Source organism: Vanessa atalanta, chromosome 15 (genome assembly GCF_905147765.1).
Source record: "Vanessa atalanta chromosome 15, ilVanAtal1.2, whole genome shotgun sequence".
Classification (NCBI taxonomy): domain Eukaryota; kingdom Metazoa; phylum Arthropoda; class Insecta; order Lepidoptera; family Nymphalidae; genus Vanessa; species Vanessa atalanta.
The window spans coordinates 4,161,647-4,185,749 of record NC_061885.1 but is presented as its reverse complement, the minus strand read 5'-3'; the positions used below and the strand labels follow the sequence as shown (position 1 = coordinate 4,185,749).

General features: G+C 32.2%; 3 protein-coding genes across 4 annotated transcripts; 1 reads left to right on the top strand and 2 right to left on the bottom strand.

Moving 5' to 3' along the window:
• Positions 1 to 369: 369 nt before the first annotated feature.
• On the bottom strand, positions 370 to 10,229 carry LOC125069349 (target of Myb protein 1). Of its 2 annotated transcripts, XM_047678815.1 has the most exons (13): positions 10,098 to 10,229; positions 9,600 to 9,847; positions 8,310 to 8,417; positions 7,559 to 7,654; positions 7,192 to 7,293; positions 6,383 to 6,532; positions 5,819 to 5,970; positions 5,546 to 5,619; positions 4,391 to 4,456; positions 3,599 to 3,701; positions 3,115 to 3,199; positions 2,611 to 2,670; positions 370 to 2,277 (listed from the first exon to the last, which is right to left on the bottom strand). In XM_047678815.1, exons 1-13 carry the CDS (start codon positions 10,150 to 10,152, stop codon positions 2,092 to 2,094), a joined length of 1,485 nt encoding a protein of 494 aa, XP_047534771.1. In that variant the 5' UTR covers positions 10,153 to 10,229; the 3' UTR covers positions 370 to 2,091. The 2 variants fall into 2 exon arrangements, with proteins under 2 accessions (XP_047534771.1, XP_047534772.1); XM_047678816.1 differs by lacking the exon at positions 2,611 to 2,670 and having other exon boundaries at positions 10,098 to 10,219.
• A 477-nt stretch (positions 10,230 to 10,706) lies between these two features.
• Positions 10,707 to 24,005, top strand: LOC125069287 (dynein regulatory complex subunit 3-like). The gene is made up of 9 exons (XM_047678726.1): positions 10,707 to 10,806; positions 10,950 to 11,317; positions 11,642 to 11,814; positions 12,448 to 12,657; positions 12,885 to 13,025; positions 21,947 to 22,148; positions 22,763 to 22,948; positions 23,027 to 23,166; positions 23,861 to 24,005. Exons 1-9 carry the CDS (start codon positions 10,707 to 10,709, stop codon positions 24,003 to 24,005), a joined length of 1,665 nt encoding a protein of 554 aa, XP_047534682.1.
• LOC125069288 (enoyl-CoA delta isomerase 1, mitochondrial-like) lies at positions 16,857 to 19,440 on the bottom strand. Its single transcript, XM_047678727.1, has 5 exons — positions 19,289 to 19,440; positions 18,686 to 18,918; positions 18,464 to 18,610; positions 17,782 to 17,994; positions 16,857 to 17,357 (listed from the first exon to the last, which is right to left on the bottom strand). Exons 2-5 carry the CDS (start codon positions 18,911 to 18,913, stop codon positions 17,106 to 17,108), a joined length of 840 nt encoding a protein of 279 aa, XP_047534683.1. The 5' UTR covers positions 18,914 to 18,918; positions 19,289 to 19,440; the 3' UTR covers positions 16,857 to 17,105.
• Positions 24,006 to 24,103: the final 98 nt, after the last annotated feature.

Below are 24,103 nucleotides of genomic sequence, written 5' to 3'. Positions count from 1 at the left end.
CTTTAAATTATTAACATTAAGCTTGTTCTTTTAAAATTATCACATAACACCAAAATATTAATCATTATCGAGACAAGTGGAATGGTTGAAAATTTATAACTATAATGAGACTTAACGAGTCGAGACCTACATCAGAAATGTTATAATGAATACATTTTTTAATAAGATGGCATAAGAACGAATAGTTGCATCATATTTACCAATATTTCATCATAAAGTTTAAACATTAAGAATTATTTTTATTATAGTAAAGATATATCTACACTTTGCATATACATATAGTATAATAAAATATAATTCGAATAATAAAAAAAAAAATAACAATTTTGTTCCATAAAGTGTAAAATAAATATATATATAATAATAACGAAGTTATTGATGACTGATTTTCATTCATTTTCCTACACAACTTCAAATTATAGATTTTATATTATTTTCCAGTTGATGTAAAATCGTTATTTTAGAATTTTATAAACTTATGCCATCTTTGAAAACACACTATATATAGTTTTGTGCACAATAAAAATAAAAAAAAATCTTCAATCGAATATTCTTGAAATACTTATTGAAATGGTACATGAGTCAGAAGCCATGTAGTTGAAAGCGTTCTACTTTGGTACAAATAGGGCTTAATTTAAGGTAACATTTTGCTTGGTTACTCTACTACTGTGTATAGGACATGTAACGGACAAACAGGCGTCATAAGTAACTACAGAGGCGGGTACAATTTCACTAAAGTCGAGACTGGACTACTTGTAAAATAAAATTTATTATTAACGTAAATATGAGAGAACCTATCATATAACGATCGTTGATTTATATATATCAAAAAAATATTGCACATTTAAAATTTTGCGCAAATAAAAAGTAATACCATACTATCATTATATATAAAATGATTAAATTTATGTATAATATATATATCACATAAGCCATTAATTGTTTTTTTTTTTTATGTAATCGTTATAGCATTTCAGTATTTGACATATATAAAAAATAATGAAGGTCAAAGTTTAAGACATGGCAAGATCTTACTTAAATGTGTGAACTTGAGAGTATCCCATAAAAAATGTATTTTTTAAATAGTCAAACACACATATGCAACAATAATACAATATAATGGTATTCATAAATGCTCCCTCATTCAAATTTATATATACATATTCATATAAAGAATATTTGATTGTATATATACCAGCATATGCAATAAATGCGATAAATTTACATCGCAGTCGTTATTTAAAATGCATTGATTTTGTTTAAATGACGCTTAACATAATCTCAAATTTTTGTAACAAAAAATTTACTATAAAGTAAACTTTAATAAATAATCGCTAACTTATTTATATTTTTAATTATTGTTTCCTATCATGATACATAAGATGTTCAGAGGTTTTCTTTGCTTAATATATTTCATTATAAAAGCCAGGCACCATTCGGCATCTTTAAGTCGAGCTATTGTATAGAACCATGTTATTATCACTATGAAATAATGTGAATTAATTTTAAAGATGCATAATTCGATGCGAAAAAACATTTAAACTTAATTTCGTGAAAGATGCGCACACGCATGTCTAGCATTCACTGCTATATTTATTTAAAAATTGTCACTTCCCGTTATCCCTTCGAGACTTGCTTCGGATTGAGTTATATATTATTTTAAATATAATTCTTAACAATAAATAATGTTTTCAAATGCTACGTTCGAGTTATTTAATTTCTTCATACTGGTGGGAAGTATTTTGTATGTAATGTCTATATTAAAGTAATTTAACATAACAAATAGTTAAAGACTATTGATTTTTAACCTCATTCATGAGAAAGAAACCAACCAGTTTAAGATTGGTCGATGGTCAAATTAGGTAAGTTTAGAATATGCAACATGATTGGTAGAGACATGACTCCAACTTGTACTCCAAACTTAATCTAGAACGATGTCAGATTGTTTTATTCAACTTCGATTGTAAATAACCATAGATTTGTTGATTTTATAATACTTTTGGTTACGAATTACGAACCACGTTCTCATCTATCTCATAAACAAATATTAGCAGTGAAGCAGCGAACCGTTTACGTCGATGTCGAAACAAATCAGAGCGCGAACATGGAGTCTTCGTCTTTCTTGATCTGCCTGTGTCGCGGGGTCGCTTGATTGTTTTGAGCTCGGTTCTCCCCGGCGTTGGGTAGATTTTCGGCGGCAGCGGCTCTCTCGGCGAGGAACTTGTCGAAGTCACTGCTGGTCACACTCTCTTGGGCTCCATTCGCTTCCGAGGCCGCCTGTGCAAGGTAAGGTAAGTGACGGGTGAGTTTTTGTTATGTAATATTAAGTTTTCATTTATAGCGTGCCTAAAATTTTCGTTTTATGAAAAGCGTGCAACTAACCTAAGTAACCTATAGCTTCATGTATCAATTATGGATTTTTGTTTGGAAGAAAATGAAAAGAAGCGTTTATATATTAAATTACATAATATATAGTGTCAACGTTTGTGATTATGTAATTAAGTTTAATACAAAAGTGTTTGTTATTAAAATACATAATAAAATAAAAAATAAAATAAAAGTGATAATGTAAATAAATGCGAAACAAAAATTAAATTAAAGACAAATCACCTTCTCCTGCGCTAACCAAGCCGATATCTCATCGAATTCTCTCTGATCCATTCCAGTCGGCTGTTGACAATCGACACCAAATAAATAAAAAATAAATACCACTACAGACCAATAGAAAGTAAATAAAAAGAAAATAAATCATTCTTATATACAAATAAATAAATGTTATTCATATACGGCGAGGCGAGAAAGTCGATAGTTAGATTAATAGAGATACACCAGATCCTATACGCCTAGTGTTAAAACTTTCGAACATAATAGTGGTTTCCTTTTCTTGCGACAATGTATCGTTAGTCTTGGGGTCATGGGGTCTGCGATGAAGATCCCATTTGAGATTCGTAAAGGTGGTGCGAGGTGACGGAAAGTGACACAAGGTAGTGGAAGGAATTGTCAGTTAGCATAGAGTAATTCGAGGTCATGGTAGGTGGTGCGAGGTGGTGGTAGGTGGTGGACTGGGGGTAGGTGGTGAGCAGGTGGTAGGCAGTGGGAGCAGAGTGTACGCACGAGCGCGGCGGCGGGGCGCAGCTGCGCGGCGGCGGCGAGGCCGGCGCTGCGCTGCTCCTCCGCGTTGTCGGCGTAGCTGCTGCCCCTGCACACGCACACACACACACACACTTCAAAATATACTTCATTCAAGTTTTCTCCTACAAATGCCAATGTGAGTGAAATAAATAAAAATCAACTTAAAACTAACTAAAACAAAAGTTTCAAAAGTACTCCAAAATTTAAAAGCGTAAAATTAACCAAAATTCAGCCGATAATTTGTTAAAAATATTAAAAATATAGAAGGTATTTTTTTTTCTGCGAGTACCAGTAATTGGCAGACATATATTCCTTCGATTATGGCATCCATAGAGTTCTTTCTTTCTTTTAAATTATGAATTTGGATGCCGGAAAAATAAACCAGCGGTACCCGCTTCAAGAGACAGCACAGGTGCCTTATGATAATTCTTTTAATGTTTTAAATGAAGAGTTCCAAGTTACCAACCCAGTCTTGGCGGTCTCGTAGGTGACGTTCCGCGACTGCGCGAACATGTCGAACTCGTCCTTGGAACTGCTCGGAGACTTGTCGGGCTGCTCGTCTTTTACGGCTAAAAATTTCATTATAAGTACATTTATAGAGAACAATTATATCTATTCAAAATTAGAAATGGACTCAATCGATGGGATCACTGTAAAAATACATAATATTCCTATCATATCAATCGCTCTAGTGTAGTCGTAAGTTTTTTACGCCTAAGGTCGTCGATAGGTAACATTAAAGAATTAAAAAAAAAACTTTAAATTACGAATTTGACTGCGTGGATAAAAATATACTAATTTTATGATATAAATTTGGTGCATAAACTATAGCATTGGAACGGAAATAATGTAGCTTACTACCGGTATTTTTTTTAATTGGATGTTCCGGAGATTGTGCCCTACATACACACAAACAAATTTTATCTCATTTCCTTAAGATTCAGCTGTTTTGTCATAACTCAGAAACAAACATCCATCCAAACTTTCACATTTACAATATTAGTAAGATTGCATAACACTTTCCTGCTGCACATAATATGGCAATTTCATCTAACAGGTGTCCCGAGTAACCGTTGTCACGAGATGGTTTATAAAAACACGATTACTTTAAGGCTCAGTTGTGCTTGCCCGGATTAGAACCGGCAATCTTATTTTAGGATCCACGTAAGCTATCCAGTGGGCCGACTCAGCATTTTTATGTTGTTGAATATATTGTACATAGTGTCCTATCCTAGATATGATTACATTAGGTACTTACTTAGTTTAGCTACGTCGGGCACGTCATCACTGAGATCAATGAGAGCGTCATCTTCGGTCTTTTCCGCTAAAATCAAGCAATAAAAAAATGCCATTATTATCAATAGTAAATTAATACTGAACCAAATTTCATAAAATTTGATTCAGTAGCTGTGAAATAGCAACAGTCAGACAGAGTAACTTTACCAGAATCACCATTACGCTAAGGTTGGTGACCTTGGGTACTAAGATGATATGTCCCTTATGCCTGTACGTTGGCTCACTCTTCAAATCGGAAGAGAACAATACTACAGTACTCATTTTAGAATTGATATTCAGTTTAAAACCAAATTTATTTTTATTTAAGTGATCCGGTAAAGTACATTTTTTTTAAATTAAAAATGGCGGCTAATCTATTGCGTCAAACTCACACTGTAGGTATCTTCGTAGCATTCAAGGTACAAAAAAAAAATGCAAATAAAAAATCGCTTGAATATTTATAATACATTCAACATACAAATTCAACTCGTGTTTACTACTTACATATGAGTTACTTTGAGATCGGTTGATGATTTATTATAATTTGCTATTAATTTCCTCGTCAATTAGTAACGATACTGTCAAAATTACTTTTTGACGAGAAGGGCAAAGTTCTACATAGCAATGTGATTTAATGTATTTTATTACGTTGTAAATAAAATATTTTCGAGACTTTTTCGTAACCCACCTTAACTTTTTTTAAAGTATTAAATAAAGTAATTTATTTTTTCAACATTTTAATTTGTCATATTTAATTTAAAAAAAAAAAACTTTTCTGTTCGCACTCCACACAAGTTATTACGTATAGAGAGCCTTGTACTATATTTGACAAGGCAATAAAATCTTCTATTATATAAATTTACCTATATTCATATATATTTAATAATTAATGGTAGGAGAAAATTAATTTGAGTTGCGTTGAATTCTTCTTATTCATATTATGCAAGAGTAGAAACTATATGTTAATTAAATTTAAACAATTTTTTAATTAATAAATAATAATGTTCTTAAAATTATCACCAGCTTAAAAACGGTGTACAATATTTCAGCTCAATTAATTAGATGAAACTGGTTGAAAATGTGATTACAAAATTCAATCGACGTAGTAGATGAAGGTAAATAAAGGATCGTCACTCACGCGAGGTCGTACCGGGGACCCCCATAGCGGCACCCAAGATGGCGGATGGAGTCGCTCCACCGGTTGCGGCGATTCTGAACATAATTAATTTTCAATATAGGTTAACATTTTAGAGCCAGCTAAGAGTGGAAAGATAAAAAGGGAGTTCGCAAAGTCAGGTCGACTATGGAAAATGAAGCATCGAGTAAGCCGACGTCGTGTACGCCGAAGAGCGACCCGTTCAATAAGGTCACCGAGCAATTTTAACAATATTTATATGAATGTGGCCGTCACCTGTTGTTGAGGAAGCGCGAGTGGCGCAGCAGCAGGTTGTGCAGGCGGTCGTTGGTGAGCAGCAGCTCGGCCGTGAGCGCGCTCTCGCCCGCCAGGCGCGCCACCAGCTCCGCCACGCGCGCCTGCATCGCGCGCAGCGTGTCCGCCAGCTCCTGCGCCGTCGCCGCACGGTTACGCACTGCCGCCCCTCTGCCCTCGGGGCCTCGGCTTATGAGCGGAGCCCAGAGGGGAGTGGAGTGCAAATGTGATTGCGCTCACACGTTTCTTTGCACTACGACCCATTGATCGGCCTCCCGATTGATTTTTTTTGTAATTATCATTATAAATATGTATATTAGTTGGACTAATGTATAGTTGGTTATGGAGACACTCGTATAAGTTTTTCATTATAAGTAGAGAAACATGGTGAGCGTTCAACACACAAATATATATATAAGAAATATGTAATGTTATCTTCAGTTTACATATTAAACTTTTTTTTATATTTATTTACCGAATGTTCTCATTCTCTGATTACCTGTCCGTGAAAACGCAGCTAGGCGAACCTATATGTCATATACTAACGTTGAGCAGCTCGATGTCGGTGTCGTGGTGCTGGTGGTAGGGCTGCGCGGTGAGCTCGGTGAGCATGTCGTTCATGACGGTCATGTTGCCTTCCACCACCGACAGGTCGGCGCGCAGCTTGCTCGTCTGGCTCTCGGACAGCGTCACCTGCTGCGAGGAGATTTATATGTTCATTATATATTTCATTAAATGCATGAGCTTTTTGTGTTCTTAATATGACCAGCATTTGTAATTTGTAGTTTTATATTTCAAATAGCGACGTAAAGATGGTACTGCATACTAAATTACACTGATAATATAAATTCCATTACATAAGAAGCCTGTAAATTTCCCACTGCTGGGCTAAGGCCTTCTCTTCCTTTGAGGAGAAGGTTTGGAACCTATTCCACCACGCTGCTCCAATGCGGGTTGATGGAATACACATGTGGTAGAATTTCGTTGAAATTAGACACATGCAGGTTTCCTCACGATGTTTTCCTTCACCGCCGAGCACGAGATTAATTATAAACACAAATTAAGCACATGAAAATTCAGTGGTGTTTGCCCGAAAACCCGAAATCATCGGTTAAGATGCACGGGTTCTAACCACTGGGCCATCTCGGCTCACTAAATGGTACAGCATACTAAATTACACATAAAAAATAAAATGAACTACTACAAATTAGGTCCTCATAAATGATAAGCTTTTTATTTAACTTTCCCCTGGCACTTCCTTTATTTATCGAGGAGTGCTCAATGCATGTGGCATGATCGAAGCAGAGATTGTTATAAAATTAAATAAAAACAATAACAATATTTGCACTACTTACTGTGCCCGAAATTTGCTCCTGTGTGGGCCGACTGGGCGAATTTTGCGGGATGGCAGCGCGTTGAGGAGAACCAACGATGGGCTCACCTCCATCTGGCACACTCTGTTATTTTTAAAATTTACTATGAATATATAATAAAAAAAAAAAACAAAAGCTACCAAGCAAACTGAAATAGCAATTACCTATAACTGTCAAATTTAATTTATTTTTTAATTTATTACTCTTGATATAATTTTTTTTATAAATCCCATAGTGGCTTACATGAATCGAGTTTTTGTCTGACAATAATCTAGTTTATAAAGTTGTTTTTTTTTTTTAAATTAAATTTGCCTCAGAAATCAGTAACCATCTTTTATAATGTTCTTACTCTTTGTGGCGTAAATATAGGCGCCATAGCATCTAAATCTGTCATTGGAAACTCAACACCTTTGGTTCGCAGCTCATTGTATACTTGACCCACTCCCTGAAAACAAAGACGGTCATATTTAAAATATATAAATTCAACTGAAATGTCATATGCAATAAAAATATAGAACAATTTACATTTGACCTGTAGAGGTCAAAGGCGAGGATGATAATCTCATTACTACAAAGGCTAAATTAATCACTATCAGATGTAATTTAATAAGCCCAGGGTTGCCTACTTCGAAGAGTTTTTTCTCCTAAAGGAAAAATCCTAATCATCAAAATTTCTCATAGTAAAATGAAAAATCTCCAATACATAACATTTTCATTATTTATTTATTATTGTTACATAACATCTTCGAAATCCTATTTAGAGTAAAACTTTCGTATACCAATGATGATAATATTTTATAAATATTCATTACATTACATAAGAAAATATTGATTGCAAAAGCTAAAATATAATACGAATATTACATAAAAATGCAACAGTTACAACTTTATAGCTTGCAACATTAATATAACAAGAGCTTCATAATAATTATGTCCTTCTGACTAATTTCTGTCACTCAACAGAGCCAACTGTGCAGGAAATAATGTAGTGCTCAAGTGTGTGTGTGTGCAAACACAGATTCCCTCTCAATTCCCTCATTCTCATGATCCTATGAATAAATCCTAATAATAATTGAATAAACAATGTTAGTGTATTTTACCTGTAGTTCTGGCTGATTTTGGAAAGCATCTGCCCAGCATTGGATGAGGCTAAGAACTTTCTCTTGGACAACTGTTGGGGGATCATTTTTAGGCCCAATAAGTTTCACCTGTGCAATAAAAAAATTGTAGGGGTAAAAGGCTTAGCATAGAGCAATTTTTAGAGCATTAGGAGTTAGCATGTTAATAATTAAATAGTTTGTTTAAGTTTGTTTATAAAAGAGGTTTAATTTCCATTCTCAAAACAAGTTCTTCTTAAAAAAAAATCTTAAAAAAATAAAATTCATGAACTTCTAAATACCAATATAAATGAACATAAAAAACTTTAACAATCAGTGAAGCTATTAAATGTGCATTAGATAAAAATATGTTTTAAGCTGAGTCTCAATTATATTTTTATGTTAATTTATTTGAACAGAAACTGTAAAATATATATGTTGCATAAACATATATTAATTATTCGAGAGTCCTATTTATACCAATATGCTAATGTAAGAATAAGCTTGTTTTAAAAGCAGCCTTGTGAATTAAATAACTCTAAAGATGGTGACATCATGCCAATATATATAAATGACATAAATGAAATATTTTTTAATACTTTCCTTTTTTATTATATTATTTAAGAAGCAAAGTTTATAGTTTTTTCTTGCTCTTTACAAAATAAATTGACACTTGCAGTTTTAAAGAACAGCAATAGCTGGGGCAAATCATGCCGAAATAAAATGAAATTTTACGGAATCGGAAAGAGCTATTAACATATAATTTTTTTTTCAAATATTTGGCAAATTCATTAAATTTAAATTTGAAATAAAATGAAGTACCTATCATTGAAATAAAAATAGGATACTACATAATGTAGATACACTATGTGAATGACATTTTATCAGATAATAAATTTGATAGACATAGATGTTGTAAATATTATTAATAAGGAATTAGTGACTGTTTGTTTTCTTGTTTAGATAATAAAGTAATAAAACAATAAAATTAATGAACATACAAAATAATTAAAAGAAATAAATAAAAAAAAAAACTTTTGAGAATATCCTAAATTTAATCTTTAAAATTACCAAAACAGAGATTACCTTTAAATAAAAACCAGAACAAAAGCCTTTCCATATTTCATATTACAAGGTCAAATTATTAACCAAATGAACATTACTCAGTTCACTATGAATTAAATTTTCTTTATCATGATTAAATTGACATGAAAGATTAAAATAGAAATAACCGAAATGGTGTATTGATCTTTGTATAAAAATTTACAAAAAAAAAAAATTGAATGAACTCACCAGTTCAGTAATGAACTCCTTGTTGCAAACTAATACATGGAAGCTCTTTCCACAATTCTTGACGCAAGTTTCGAGCACTGTTAGAGTGTACATTACTATGGTGTAGTTTTTTCCAGCACTCTGAGTCAATCTCTTTCGTATAGCTTTGATGGCATCTTTAGGTCCATCTGTACTACTATTAATAATATCACATATTTCCATGTTAAGAGCCCAATTTTCCGACGGCAACGATCCATCTGTAGCTTGTTCTGGAACATTTTATACACATAGAACATAACAAATGTCACATTTTCAACATGTAATTTGAAGCCGTTAATTAAATATGAAACGACACATTTAGGACTAAGGTATTAGCACAAACACATAAACAACTCTTTGATGACAAAGAGAAAATTTTACTTCTTAGTGCGCAACAAAACGAAAGGAAACTTAAGTCACGGGTTTTTAAAATACCGAATAAATACTAGCAATTCCTGGTTGTTATTTAATTTCGTTTACCTATTTTCTGGCCAACAGGCGAAGCAAAAGGATTCCCTACTCCGAAAAACGACATTTTTGTAAAGTAATCCTATTATAAATAAATAATTTCACCGATTTCACTTGTCACCCAGATAGACGTAAAAATACCTAGTCTGTGAAAAAGTTTGTACTGTCAAATGTCACAAAGATACTCAGATTCACGCAGCGCATTTACAAATTACACACCTATTGTGCAATTATTTTATTAAGTTTATTGCGTAATATAATTTTAAGAATTAAATGTAAAGAGTAAAGAATTTTAAATTTTGACTTTTACACCGTTTTAGTATTGAATTAGAATATACATTATATATCTGATACTTTAAACGATTGAAATAGGTACGTAGTGTACGTATGTCGTATCGTTTTAAGTTTCAACCATTAACATTATATTTAATAATTACACCATTGTTTATCAAAAAGGGTCCTTGTATTGATAGAGATAAGTCACTTTTTTAATAAAAATATTTTCTTTAGCAAGTTGTCCTAGTAACAATAATAAACAAATAAAAATACGTTCGTAAACTGCTATATTATTAATATCGCTGCTCTACTATTTAAAACATATAATCCACTTTAATATTAAAAATGTCAGAAAAGAAATCTCTAAACAGTCTCATAATACATCCTGATATTGAACCTGGTGTTATAGACAATGCTATGCTAACACGATGTATTTTAGAATATGGTAAGCAAATTTTGAGTCCTTAAAATTATATTCGACTTATAAAACAATTATTGGCAAAACAGTTATATTATAAATTAGTTCAGGCGCTGATTTTTATTTAGCAACGTCTTAAAATAGTTTTTGTAATTTTTCTTCTCCATCAGGACCTAAAGAAGAAGCTGGACGGTTGTTCGCAGAAGAAGGTGTCCATTTAGACGAAGCACAAATAGTTCGACTTGAGTTTCAAAATATTTTAAGAATTGATCATCTTTGGATGCTTAAATCCTTAAGAAAGCTAACATTAGCGCACAATTTGATTGAAAAAATCGAAAATCTTGAGCTATTGGTTGGCTTAAACGAATTAGATTTATCTTTTAATAAGATTGAAAAAATCGAAAATTTAGATGAATTGGTCAATTTAGAAGTACTAACATTGTTTCATAATAAGATTAGGAAACTCGAGAATATGGATACACTAGAAAATTTACTGGTGTTTAGTATAGGGGATAATTTAATTGAAGACTATAAGGAGGTATTAATCTTTCTATATATATATAAAAGCGAAATACAACTCACTGATTATAAACGAAATCTTAGAATATAATTATATTTACTTATATTAAAATAAATATATGAAATTATTATAAGTATATATAACACCTAGAGACTTGAAATTTGGCAAGTAGGTTCCTTTTAGATTTGATGAAACTCTATCCCTAAGGAGGTATAACGGGTTTGAAAGTTTGTGTTTTATAAATTTCGCGCGGGTAAAGCCACAGGTTCAGCTAGTTATATTATATGTGTGTGTACAATATGACATTAGTCTCATATCATATCATGAATTTTGTTATTTCAGATGGCTTACATGAGGAGGTTTCGTAAATTACGCTCTGTGAGTTTTAAGGGCAATCCTTGTTGCGACGACCCTATGACTAACCAGTTTTTGAAATCCGCTCTTACGCGTGTAACCTATTTGGACTATAAGCTTATCGTCGAAGAAGAAAGGGAGAGCGGAAGAGCGTTGTTCCGGTAATATTACTTATGGTCATCTTAGACAGTGTACCTTACATTTATTATAATATTATATTGATTTGAATAATGCAAGGCACGTGTAAGATTTTTTTGCTATTTATAATTAGATGCTAGATAGCAAGCTCGAGGTCGTCGTGATAACTCATCCTTAGTTTTAACTTTTACTTGGTGGTAGGGCTTTGTGCAAGCCCGTCTGGGTAAGTACCACCCACCCATCAGATATTCTATCGCTAAACAACAGTACTCAGTATTGTTGTGCTCTGGTTTGAAGGTGAGTGAGCCAGTGTAACTACAGACACAAGGGACATAACATCTTGGTGGCGCTTTGGCGATTTAAGGAATCGTTAATATTTCTTACAGCGCCATTGTCTATGGGCGGTGGTTAGTACTTACCATTTACTAACCACCAGGTGACCCATATGCTCGTTCGCAAACTAACATATTCTAATTTAAAGTTGCGCACATTGAACTTACCTTTCGAACTGAAGGCAACATTCAATTTATCTTAAATAATATGCCATTACTTATTTCCTTTTCACACGAGCTATAACTTACTCTTTTTTTAATCTTTCACTCTTAAAACAATAGAAAATGAGGAACTAATAATAATAAAATAAAATAAATACTCAGAGGCCTTTTGCGTAAATTGGATGACGCAGATGAAAAAGCAGAAAAAGAGAGATTAGCAAAAGAAGACTATGAAGCAAAAGTCAAATTTTATGCTCTATCCTTTGTGGAATATTTAAGTGGTCCCGAATTACTGGATTCAATGTTCGAGAAAGACCCAGATGGATCGTTGCTACTTAAAGTTGGTGGCGAATTGTTGGGATTATATGAACAGTACCTACTTTTTACTTACAATACTTTATAAATAAAAACGTATAAAATAAAACGATGGTAAAATTGTTTTAACTAAGAAAAAAAAATATATATATATATATATATATTTATTTTTCTTACATAATCTAATTTAAAAACATTATAGTTAAAACTCACGTATCACTTACGTAAAACTAAATTTTGTTATTTACAAGGACTTTGTAATAACATATTTTGATGTTCATTAGATACAAAGAACAATATGAAGAAACAATGGCTGGTCTGGTTGAATTTGCACAAGAGGCATATAACTCAAGGCAGAATGAAATTAAGCTCTTCAAAGATCTAGTAGATAATGCTTTAGAAGATAGCGTTGTCAAGAGTAAAATGTAAGTACACAATAAAAACACAGGAATATATCAAATTAATTAAAAGTAGTAAAATAGTCTATGTCCATATGTAATTGGCTTTGATTATTTTGTTTTTTAAATGTAATAGGTAGGCAAACCGGTAAAAGGGGCAATCGATGTTAAGTGGTGTTAAATATTAACCATTCCTTACTTCGCCAATGTGCCACCGACCTTAGGTACTATGTTGTTATTGTTATGTTATTTCTCTTGTGCTTGTAGTCGTATACTGGCTCACTAACCCTCCAAACCGGAACACAATCAAGCTTGGCGGCATCATATTTTATGCCAAATAACTCTGTCAAGAACCGAGATGGCCCAGTGGTTAGAACGCGTGCATCTTAACCGATGATTTCGGGTTCAAACCCAGGCATGCACCGCTGAATTTTGATGTGCTTAATTTGTGTTTATAATTCATGTCGTGCTCGGCGGTGAAGGAAAACATCGTACATGTGTCTAATTTCAATGAAATTCTGCCACATGTGTATTCCACCAACCCGCATTGGAGTAGCGTGGTGGAATATGCTCCATACGTTCTCCTCAAAGGAAGAACAGGCCTTAGCCCAGCAGTGGGAAATTTACAGGCTGTTTATGTTATGTTATGTTATGTTATGTTATTTCCCTTGTGGGAAGCAGGGAGAGCAGGCCTTAGCCCAGCAGTGGGAAATTTACAGGCTTTTTATGTTATGTTAACTCTGTCATAATTTTGGTTTACTAAAAACTCAGCTATATTATAGACTACTAACAGTTCTTGATGAATATAACTTTATTTATAAGACAACACTATTCTACTCAACTATTTCTAACCACTTTTATTTCTAAAGTTTTTTGAAACTCTGTAATGAGTATCAGAGATTATTTAAGCTCTTGACCAATGATATCACGTAAATTCGATGTAAAATGTTGATTAGTTGGATTTGTTCTCTTGTGGTTGGAAAAGACTATACGTTTATAATGAATAAACAAATAGTACTACTAACTTAGTAGTGATAATAATTCAACTATCTAGGTATATCTATTATTATTTGCAGTTTTAATTTTATTTAAATTAAACGCTTTAGGGTCGTGGCAGAATTTGAGGAAAAGAAAAAGCCGTTGATCGACCAAATGAACGAGATAATAGGCAAGTTCACCAGTAAGAAGGCTACCATAGACCAATTGGAGCCTAATATTATAGACGCTGGGGAGGCCTTCAATGACATTATCTATGATTTATGGAAAAAATTGATGACTATTGAGATGCAACTCTATGAGCAATGCGAGGTAACCTACACAAGTTCAACGATCAAGGACGATAACCGACCTCTGACTAAAATATCACCTTATATTGTGGATAATGACTCATCTAAAAATTAAAACAATACTTTATCCTAGTACGCTTTAAATTGAATCGTTACATTACGAAACTGTCACAACATCCTTGTTAAATTATTACGTTAAGTTACAAGTTTCAGGATGTTGATTCCGGCAGACAACCTTTAAAAAAACTCAGTCATTATTTTGATGTCATTATAGCAGTGAATAGGTTGAATTAATTTAATAAGAATAACTGCGGTTTCCTTTTGAAATTTGAACATGTTTTAAGTTTTAAGAAATACAGCACTATATTTTTTAATTTACTTACATTTTGTAATGAAAAATTAAAAGGGACCTACAATTTGTCGGTGCAGAATAACTATTTTACATGAAAAAGGTGGTTTTTATTCCGTTAGTATTAATATTCTGAATAATGTTGCTACATTGAGAAGAAAATATATAGCTTAGAAATAAGAGGGATATCTTTAATCGTAATGATTGAGGTTTTATTTTTTATTAGTGTGGTTGTAGCTTGGTGGCCATTCAAAACAATTAAACTTTCTTTTTTATCATATCATATACTAGGAGTCACGAGTACAATTCGCAGTGAATATGACTGAGATGATAACAAAGTTGCTCGAAGTGTCGCGGAATGCTTTCGGAGCATGGCGAGAGCACGAGGGCATGTGGTCCATGCGTCAATTCGAAGCGCTCTCTAAGCTGCTCGGCAACAAGATAATGCTCGGAGACGCCCCGCCAGAATTGTTTGAAGTATTAACTTTTGTTATTATTTTTAAGCATTTTCAATGTTTCATCAAAACAAATTACTTATAGAATTTTATACACTAGGTAATGATGGATAGGGATCAAATGATGAATCTAATTGCGCAATCTTCCGACAATCACATGCGGTTCATCGATGCGCGAGAGGATCTTCTTATGACTCGCGCCAACAACTGGCGGGATGAACTCATTCAAGGCGCTAACGAGTAAGTAACCAATCAAATATTTTTACAATAATTAGGTAGTAGTAGTTAGCATTATTACAGAATTTTAGCGCCAGTGGTCATGGTCAAACTCAGTTTCGCTGTCAGGGCAAAAAGATGTAGCAGTGCAGCTGTGTGCGCGAATATCATATAATAGTGCACTCGCTTTTCTTTCACGTTTATAATCTGATGCGATCAGGTTTTTAATTTGCTATGGAACCGCCTTGGCTTCGCACAGGTGCAATTTATCAATAAAGAAAATGATAATAATTAATTATTTATATGGGTAATTTATACCCTATAGCAGGGATGTTATGGAGCTCCCTAGCTGTAACCGAAACCGATATCCGAAATACAAAAAAAACTATCCGTAATCGTTACCAAAACCGATAACAAAAATTATTATAATTTATTTCTTATATATGCTAAACTTAATGAGAGTAGCTAATTTTATTTTTAAGTTAATTAATTTTATTGTCATTAAGTTTACGTAATACTAAATAATAGCCTAGAAATAAAGTAAAATTGATATTTTGTAAATTATAATCCGTAACTGAAAGTATCCGAAACATACGTATTATCCGATGGTATTTCGTATCCGTAACCGCATCTGGAATCGGGTAAATATAATTCACAAATCCGTTTCCGAAATGACATATCCATAACATATATATAGTACAGTACTCGGGACCTATAGTACTCAGGACTAATGTAGCTTAGCCAGTGTTTTTTTTGCATCGTGGCATTAGTTCTAGAGATTACCCCTATTTATACTAACAAAAAAATTGTACCTGTTTATAATATTGGTATAGATAATCTTAGAGATTCGGTAACATTAGCTAGTTTAACGCGCTCTTCGAGGCAAGTGATGGGTCCCTTGACGAGCTCTTGGAAAGCCTTGACGAATTAATGTTTTTCGTATAAAGATATCATGCCGTACAATTTTTTTAATTTTAATGAGATATAAACATTTACAAAACTATATATTTGCTAACGCATCTTATGACGACCATTAATTTTAAGCGTAAAAGTCGAATCCTTTTTTCCAAGCAGTTCGCAAACAAATGGGACAAATGGGCTCTCAATGGTGACGATGTGACTCAAATAAGAACATTTAAATAGTCAATACAAACCACTATTCTTCTTTATTTATTACTGAGTACTTCATTTTCAGCAATGAAATAAAGCGAAATAGAGACAGAATTCTAGAAATATATTACTACATCGATAACCAGCGTGAAGAATGGACAGACATGCAGATGAATATGACTGAAACCGTCGATCCGGAAACAGCGGCACTTTTGGGAGATGATTTTTAACCATTAAAAAATTTTTTGGGATGTTTTTGATTAACTTTTATTAATAATCCGATACGAATACAAAAATAATGTAAGTATCAAACGTTTTTGTATAAGTTGTATACATATCTCAACACAATTCAATTCATTTTTATAACTATAATACAATAATTCTGAGTATATACATTATATATATGTTTTTTTTTTAATTTATTTAGGCAGTTTTTAATATGGGTTTGTGGTTGTTAATACTAACCCACCGACACTGGTGCTGCAAACAGTAAAACCATTTTTGACACCACCAGTGTCGTTATAATGTCTTGTACTTGTAATTACACTCAACAAAGGGATGACAATAATCTACTTATACTGGAGCTTACTTAAACAAATATTCAAACATATATTTGCACAATACTCTATAATTTCATTATAACCTATATTGATTCTTTTAAGTTATTTTATTTGCACTTAATTGACATTGGTTAGGCTTTCTTTTTCAAAGACTGAATATACATATCAAGGCTTTGTTGAACTTTCGGGTTTTTAAGATAAGCTAAAAATTCTTCACAGTCAGCCTTTCGATTATCTTGAAGATTCTTTATAGGAGCTTGACGTATTTTTTGTTTCGTTATAGATCTGGCTAATGGGGGGATTCTTTCAAACTTCTTAATGAAACTCTTGCATTTGTTGATCGCATCTGCTTTATCTGCTGCACTTTCATCTATGAGACGAACCTGAAATATAATTATTAATATGCTTATTCACATGTTAAGAACTTACTGATATCCAACTTTGGTATGAATATTAGATTTCAGAATGAAACAAATTATTAAATAATTCTAATATGAATGATTTTTTTTTATATTGTATCGGTATAATGATTTTTTTGGTATTATTACATTTAGATATGCTTTAGATTGCAATACTTTAATCAATTTTTAGTTAAGATAACTTATCCTGATAGTACACATACACATACTAATGATAGAATACATTATTTGAAGAAATTTATTCATATTATTTGTAGAAAAAAACTAGAAGAAAATGAATTGCAAAGCAAATTATGAATTAAAATATAATTAAATTATGGCATAGCTTCTTCTTGCTTATGAAAGCATAGATAATCTAATTTTATTATTAATTTAATGTTGACCATACCTTTAAAGCTTCATCAACTGTGAACATCCGAGCAGTGGTGAGAGCATACTCTGCCTCACGCACAGGAATGGTGTGGCACATAGTGTCCATGAACCATGTTGGTGCTACTATACCTAAGGCAGTTTCATTAAGTCCAATTGTGAATTTACCTTGCACCATTACTCGGTATTCACATGACATAGCTAGCAAACATCCACCAGCTGGAGCGTGGCCCTTAAATAATAATTTTAAATATATGAAAAAAAATATAGTCCATTTTCATTTAAAGTATGATTTGTATTTGGTACTTTCATAATAAGGCATGTTTTCTATTAATGTGAAAATATGATTTCCTTAATTGACGAATTCTGGTACTTGGGCTTTACAAGGCTGTCTTGATAGGTAACACCAATATTTGATTATTAATATATACTACATACTTTTTATTATTGTTTTCGAGTTTGGGGCTTTAACCTACCTGGTGGTTTATTACAACACACAGCCCATATAAATTTCAAATCAACGGGTATAAAATATTTTTATATTATATAGTATTATATTGTAACTGTATATTATACAGTGCCAATCTTAAGAGTGAGAACCTTGAAGCTTGAAATAAACTTAAAATTAACATAGCATATGGTTTTCCACATGGCAGACATTAAATATAATCTATATGATATTTTTTAATAGTGATACTTACATTGATGGCTGCTGCCGTTACAAAGTTTGAACCGAATAGTTTAAACCAAACATCCTGTAATGTTGTCCAAAATTCTTCGGCTCTTTTAAAATCTGGCTTATACATTTCCATTATGTCTAATCCTGCTGAAAAGACTGTTGGTGATGACTGAAATATAATATATATAATAAGAAATTTTTAAAATAGTTACAACTTGTATTGAAATTATAAGGAAATACTTACTGATGTTAATATTAATCCTCTGCTTTTATTTTTTGCTACTTCATCGAGAGATTTGCTTAATTCTCTAAGCAAATCGAGGTTAAGGCTGTTGACCGGTGGTCTTTGCATTGTCATTATTGATACTCCATCATTGTCAACTGTTAAATCAACTAAGGGGCCTTGACTGGCCATGGTTCGGATGTTAGGAGCCAAACGCTTAGCATTGTTTACAACTTTGCGTAAAAACATTTTATCTAAAATACATATTATTCAAAAATAATTTATATGATAGTCAGCATTAAGAAAAATATCTATATTTTTTAAAAGAACAAAATAAACTCGAATTATGATAAATTTGTTTTGCTCAGGATTATATTAAATAAATGGAACCCAATAAATTACAAGTTAAGCCATTGATTCAGTAAGAGCAATTCATTTATTACTGGCTTTCTGTGACATCTTTTAAATAATGAACTGTTTATAATCATTTTAATTTGTAACAAAAAATGTGATTATTAGCCATTAATTATAATTCATTCATTAAATTATAAATGTTTAACGATTGTAAATAATTAATAATTTATACTTAATATGACATAAAAATATTAATTATCTAAATTTTACCTTTAATATTTACACTTTCGCACTTTCGATATTAATCACAAATAATAAAGTTATGAAGATATTCGAATTTAAATATTTTTGAACTTTAAAATACTCTTCATTCAATTATTATTAAAATTGGACTTTGACACGAGTTGGCATTTATTGTTAAGCCTGTTGTACATGTTGGGCCAGCGTGCTGGGCCAGTTCATTGGATGAATATTTACGACTTGTGTGATTTTTGTCGTTGGCGACAAGCACTGGACGTGTAGTCAGATAAGATACATTTCAAAAGTATAATATATAGATTAAACGAAAATCATTTTTTTTTTTCGTACATAAGTGAGCTAGAAGAGGCGTTCTTGTATAGCTTATTACAATGGAAGTAGAAAAAAAGATAACAAAACCTTAGATTTACGCATTTCATGCGATTTGCTAATAACTCAGCTATATTGTGCACAACAATGAGTTTATGATCAATATATATTTATTTATAATAAAACACTATTACATTTAACTACTTATTTTCACTTTAATTTTACTTCCAACATTCCGATAAGAGTTTTGTCGACATTCAAAATCCATCAATCCATAGTTCATATTACAGATTAGTCAAGCTCTCAACCAATGATATCGCAACAATTTTCTATCAAATTTTGTTTATTTGGCTTTTCTCCTGTTATGGTTGGAATAGAGTATAATGGATCTGCTTGCATAGGTAACATTAAAAAAAAATATCTCACCTTGCTGTACTGTAACTTGTAAATGAATTATGGTTAATAGATAGTTTAATATTTCATTTTAAATATTTTCAAACTATACAAAGATTTTGTAATACCAAAAGCTCCTATAAATTGTAACTGTTCTGAAAAATTAATTTGTTTTCTTTGCTTGATATTTATAATATTGATAAAATAAACAAAAACTGTAGTCTGAACTATGAAGTCCCAGATCTATCCCTGGTCCAAGAGCGACAAGTGCTTCAAGACTTTCAAGACCAATGCACATACCTTAGTATATACATATATCTTAGTATATACATATATAAAGATACTATATATATTTTTATGCGTTCTTAGCTTTGACAGTCTTTCTAGACATGTGAATAATCTTAACCACATACACCATGGATATGTATATGTATGGATACTAATAAATAATTAATGTATACACTACCAGTTGTATTATTACTACGGATAAATTAAATTATTCTTTGTCAAACTTTTATCTTTTTAGTGAGTAATCTTGGTTTTAGACAGAGTAATGTGTGTATACCGGAGCACTCTGTATAAATTAACTAAATAAGACCAATAACTCTTCTGACAACAATACAAAGATAAAAGCCAAAATCTATCGCTAAAGATAGATACAATTTTGTGTTATAGTTCCTACTTCTACTTAATTAGTTTGAAGGGTGAGTGTGCTAATGTTACTATGGGCACAATAAACATAACATCTTGGTTTCCAAGGTTGGTGATGTAAGGAATGGTTAAAATTGCTACGGCGCCAATGTCTATAAGTAGTGGTGACCAACCAAGGTAAGGTAACTCAACTCAAGGTGCATCAGTTATGTAGTTATAGCTAATTATGAGATAAAATGTAGGTTTATCACGCAACTCCTCCTTGTAATACTCGTACCTTTAAAGCTTCATCAACCGTGAACACCCGAGCACTAGTGAGAGCATATACTCTGCTTACCGCATAGGAATGGTGTACCATTCCTATGCGGTAAGCAGAGTATTATTAGTATAACACCGACTTTACTAGTCGGTGCAATTGCAACTAAGAGAGTTTCATTTAGTCCAATTGAGAAATGACATAGCTAGCAAACATCCACCAGCTGGAGCATGGCCCTTAAATAATAATTTTAATTATAATGTAAGAGCTTTTAAATTTTTTATTCGCATATATTCATTTAGGCATTGTTAAAGCTATTCTATTCTATATAATATAATACGCATATATGTTCTTTTTTTTGTAAAAAAGACTATGGTGCTAGCTTAAATACCATCTTCTCATTATATTTTTTTCTAAATACAAATACTTTGTATTGCTCTATAAAGCGATTTTACTCTACCTGACTGAATTGATAACTTAAATTATGGCTTAGATTTATAACTGTCGCTTTTAAAATTTCTTATAAATAGACAATGTACTTGACCGCAATCATACTTCATGGGATATGATCATATGGTAAGGTCAATATTCAATTTATATTATGAGTATGACTGCTGCTTGATTATGTTTATATAAATTAGGCCATTGTTGTTTCTAATATGGTTTATGATTTTTTTATTCATTACCTTTTTATGAACAAACTATATTCAGGCTTTCAAGTTTCAAGGCTTGTATCATTTTTTTTTATGTTTATAACTGTTATTATTTATATTCGTGCATTAGGTATTCGTGCAGCCGCACATTTCAAAATAAATAAGAATTGAGAGATTTGATTTTTTAAATATTGTACATTTCATTTAAATTCGTAAATAATCCGTATTCCAGTTACTACGTTAAAAAAATACAGTAAAGGTTAACTTGAAATTATAGATCAGTATTTGCCATATGATATTCATTTTTTTTATAATTTTTTTTTCGTACCTAGGTACGTAATAATTCAACTATCTAGGTATATCTATTATTATTTGCAGTTTTAATTTTATTTAAAATAAACGCTTTAGGGTCGTGGCTGAATTTGAGGAAAAGAAAAAGCCGTTGATCGAACAAATGAACGAGATAATAGGCAAGTTCACCAGTAAGAAGGCTACCATAGACCAACTGGAGCCTAATATTATAGATGCTGGGGAGGCCTTCAATGACATTATCTATGATTTATGGAAAAAATTGATGACTATTGAGATGCAACTCTATGAGCAATGCGAGGTAACCTACACAAGTTCAACGATCAAGGACGATAACCGACCTCTGACTAAAATATCACCTTATATTGTGGATAATGACTCATCTAAAAATTATAACAATACTTTATCCTAGTACGCTTTAAATTGAATCGTTACATTACGAAACTGTCACAACATCCTTGTTAAATTATTACGTTAAGTTACAAGTTTCAGGATGATGATCCCGGCAGACAACCTTTTAAAAAACTCAGTCATTATTTTGAAGTCATTATAGCAGTGAATAGGTTAATTTAATAAGAATAACTGAGGTTTCCTTTTGAAATTTGAACATGTTTTAAGTTTTAAGAAATACAGCACTATATTTTTTAATTTACTTACATTTTGTAATGAAAAATTAAAAGGGACCTACAATTGGCCGGTGCAGAATAACTATTTTACATGAAAAAGGTGGTTTTTATTCCGTTAGTATTAATATTCTGAATAATGTTGCTACATTGAGAAGAAAATATATAGCTTAGAAATAAGAGGGATATCTTTAATCGTAATGATTGAGGTTTTATTTTTTAATTAGTGTGGTTGTAGCTTGGTGGCCATTCAAAACAATTAAACTTTCTTTTTTATCATATCATATACTAGGAGTCACGAGTACAATTCGCAGTGAATATGACTGAGATGATAACAAAGTTGCTCGAAGTGTCGCGGAATGCTTTCGGAGCATGGCGAGAGCACGAGGGCATGTGGTCCATGCGTCAATTCGAAGCGCTCTCTAAGCTGCTCGGCAACAAGATAATGCTCGGAGACGCCCCGCCAGAATTGTTTGAAGTATTAACTTTTGTTATTATTTTTAAGCATTTTCAATGTTTCATCAAAACAAATTACTTATAGAATTTTATACACTAGGTAATGATGGATAGGGATCAAATGATGAATCTAATTGCGCAATCTTCCGACAATCACATGCGGTTCATCGATGCGCGAGAGGATCTTCTTATGACTCGCGCCAACAACTGGCGGGATGAACTCATTCAAGGCGCTAACGAGTAAGTAACCAATCAAATATTTTTACAATAATTAGGTAGTAGTAGTTAGTATTATTACAGAATTTTAGCGCCAGTGGTCATGGTCAATCTCAGTTTCGCTGTCAGGGCAAAAAGATGTAGCAGTGCAGCTGTGTGCGCGAATATCATATAATAGTGCACTCGCTTTTCTTTCATGACATATCCATAACATATATATAGTACAGTACTCGGGACCTATAGTACTCAGGACTAATGTAGCTTAGCCAGTGTTTTTTTTGCATCGTGGCATTAGTTCTAGAGATTACCCCTATTTATACTAACAAACAAATTGTACGTGTTTATAATATTGGTATAGATAATCTTAGAGATTCAGTAACATTAGCTATTTTAACGCGCTCTTCGAGGCAAGGGATGGGTCCCTTGACGAGCACTTGGAAAGCCTTGACGAATTAACTTTTTTCGTATAAAGATATCATCCCGTACAATTTTTTTAATTAATGAGATATAAACATTTACAAAACTATATATTTACTAACGCATCTTATGACGACCATCAATTTTAAGCGTAAAAGTCGAATCCTTTTTTCCAAGCAGTTCGCAAACAAATGGGACAAATGGGCTCTCAATGGTGACGATGTGACTCAAATAAGAACATTTAAATAGTCAATACAAACCACTATTCTTCTTTATTTATTACTGAGTACTTTATTTTCAGCAATGAAATAAAGCGAAATAGAGACAGAATTCTAGAAATATATTACTACATCGATAACCAGCGTGAAGAATGGACAGACATGCAGATGAATATGACTGAAACCGTAGATCCGGAAACAGCGGCACTTTTGGGAGATGATTTTTAACCATTAAAAAAATTTTTGGGATGTTTTTGATTAACTTTTATTAATAATCCGATTCGAATACAAAAATAATGTAAGTATCAAACGTTTTTGTATAAGTT

What these genes read in the sequence shown, in the direction of transcription:
- LOC125069349 (XM_047678815.1), bottom strand. Translation starts at nt 10,152, where the DNA reads ATGTCGTTTTTCGGAGTAGGGAATCCTTTTGCTTCGCCTGTTGGCCAG. An exon ending in AGGAGTTCATTACTGAACTG is followed by an intron (nt 8,418 to 9,599) that starts GTGAGTTCATTC and finishes TTTATTGCACAG; the next exon opens with GTGAAACTTATTGGGCCTAA. An exon ending in AGGAGCAAATTTCGGGCACA is followed by an intron (nt 6,533 to 7,191) that starts GTAAGTAGTGCA and finishes ATCTCCTCGCAG; the next exon opens with CAGGTGACGCTGTCCGAGAG.
- LOC125069287 (XM_047678726.1), top strand. Translation starts at nt 10,707, where the DNA reads ATGTCAGAAAAGAAATCTCTAAACAGTCTCATAATACATCCTGATATT. An exon ending in CCCCGCCAGAATTGTTTGAA is followed by an intron (nt 22,949 to 23,026) that starts GTATTAACTTTT and finishes TTTATACACTAG; the next exon opens with GTAATGATGGATAGGGATCA. An exon ending in CTCATTCAAGGCGCTAACGA is followed by an intron (nt 23,167 to 23,860) that starts GTAAGTAACCAA and finishes CTTTATTTTCAG; the next exon opens with CAATGAAATAAAGCGAAATA.
- LOC125069288 (XM_047678727.1), bottom strand. Translation starts at nt 18,913, where the DNA reads ATGTTTTTACGCAAAGTTGTAAACAATGCTAAGCGTTTGGCTCCTAAC. An exon ending in GAGGATTAATATTAACATCA is followed by an intron (nt 18,611 to 18,685) that starts GTAAGTATTTCC and finishes ATTATATTTCAG; the next exon opens with TCATCACCAACAGTCTTTTC. An exon ending in CAGTTGATGAAGCTTTAAAG is followed by an intron (nt 17,358 to 17,781) that starts GTATGGTCAACA and finishes ATTATATTTCAG; the next exon opens with GTTCGTCTCATAGATGAAAG.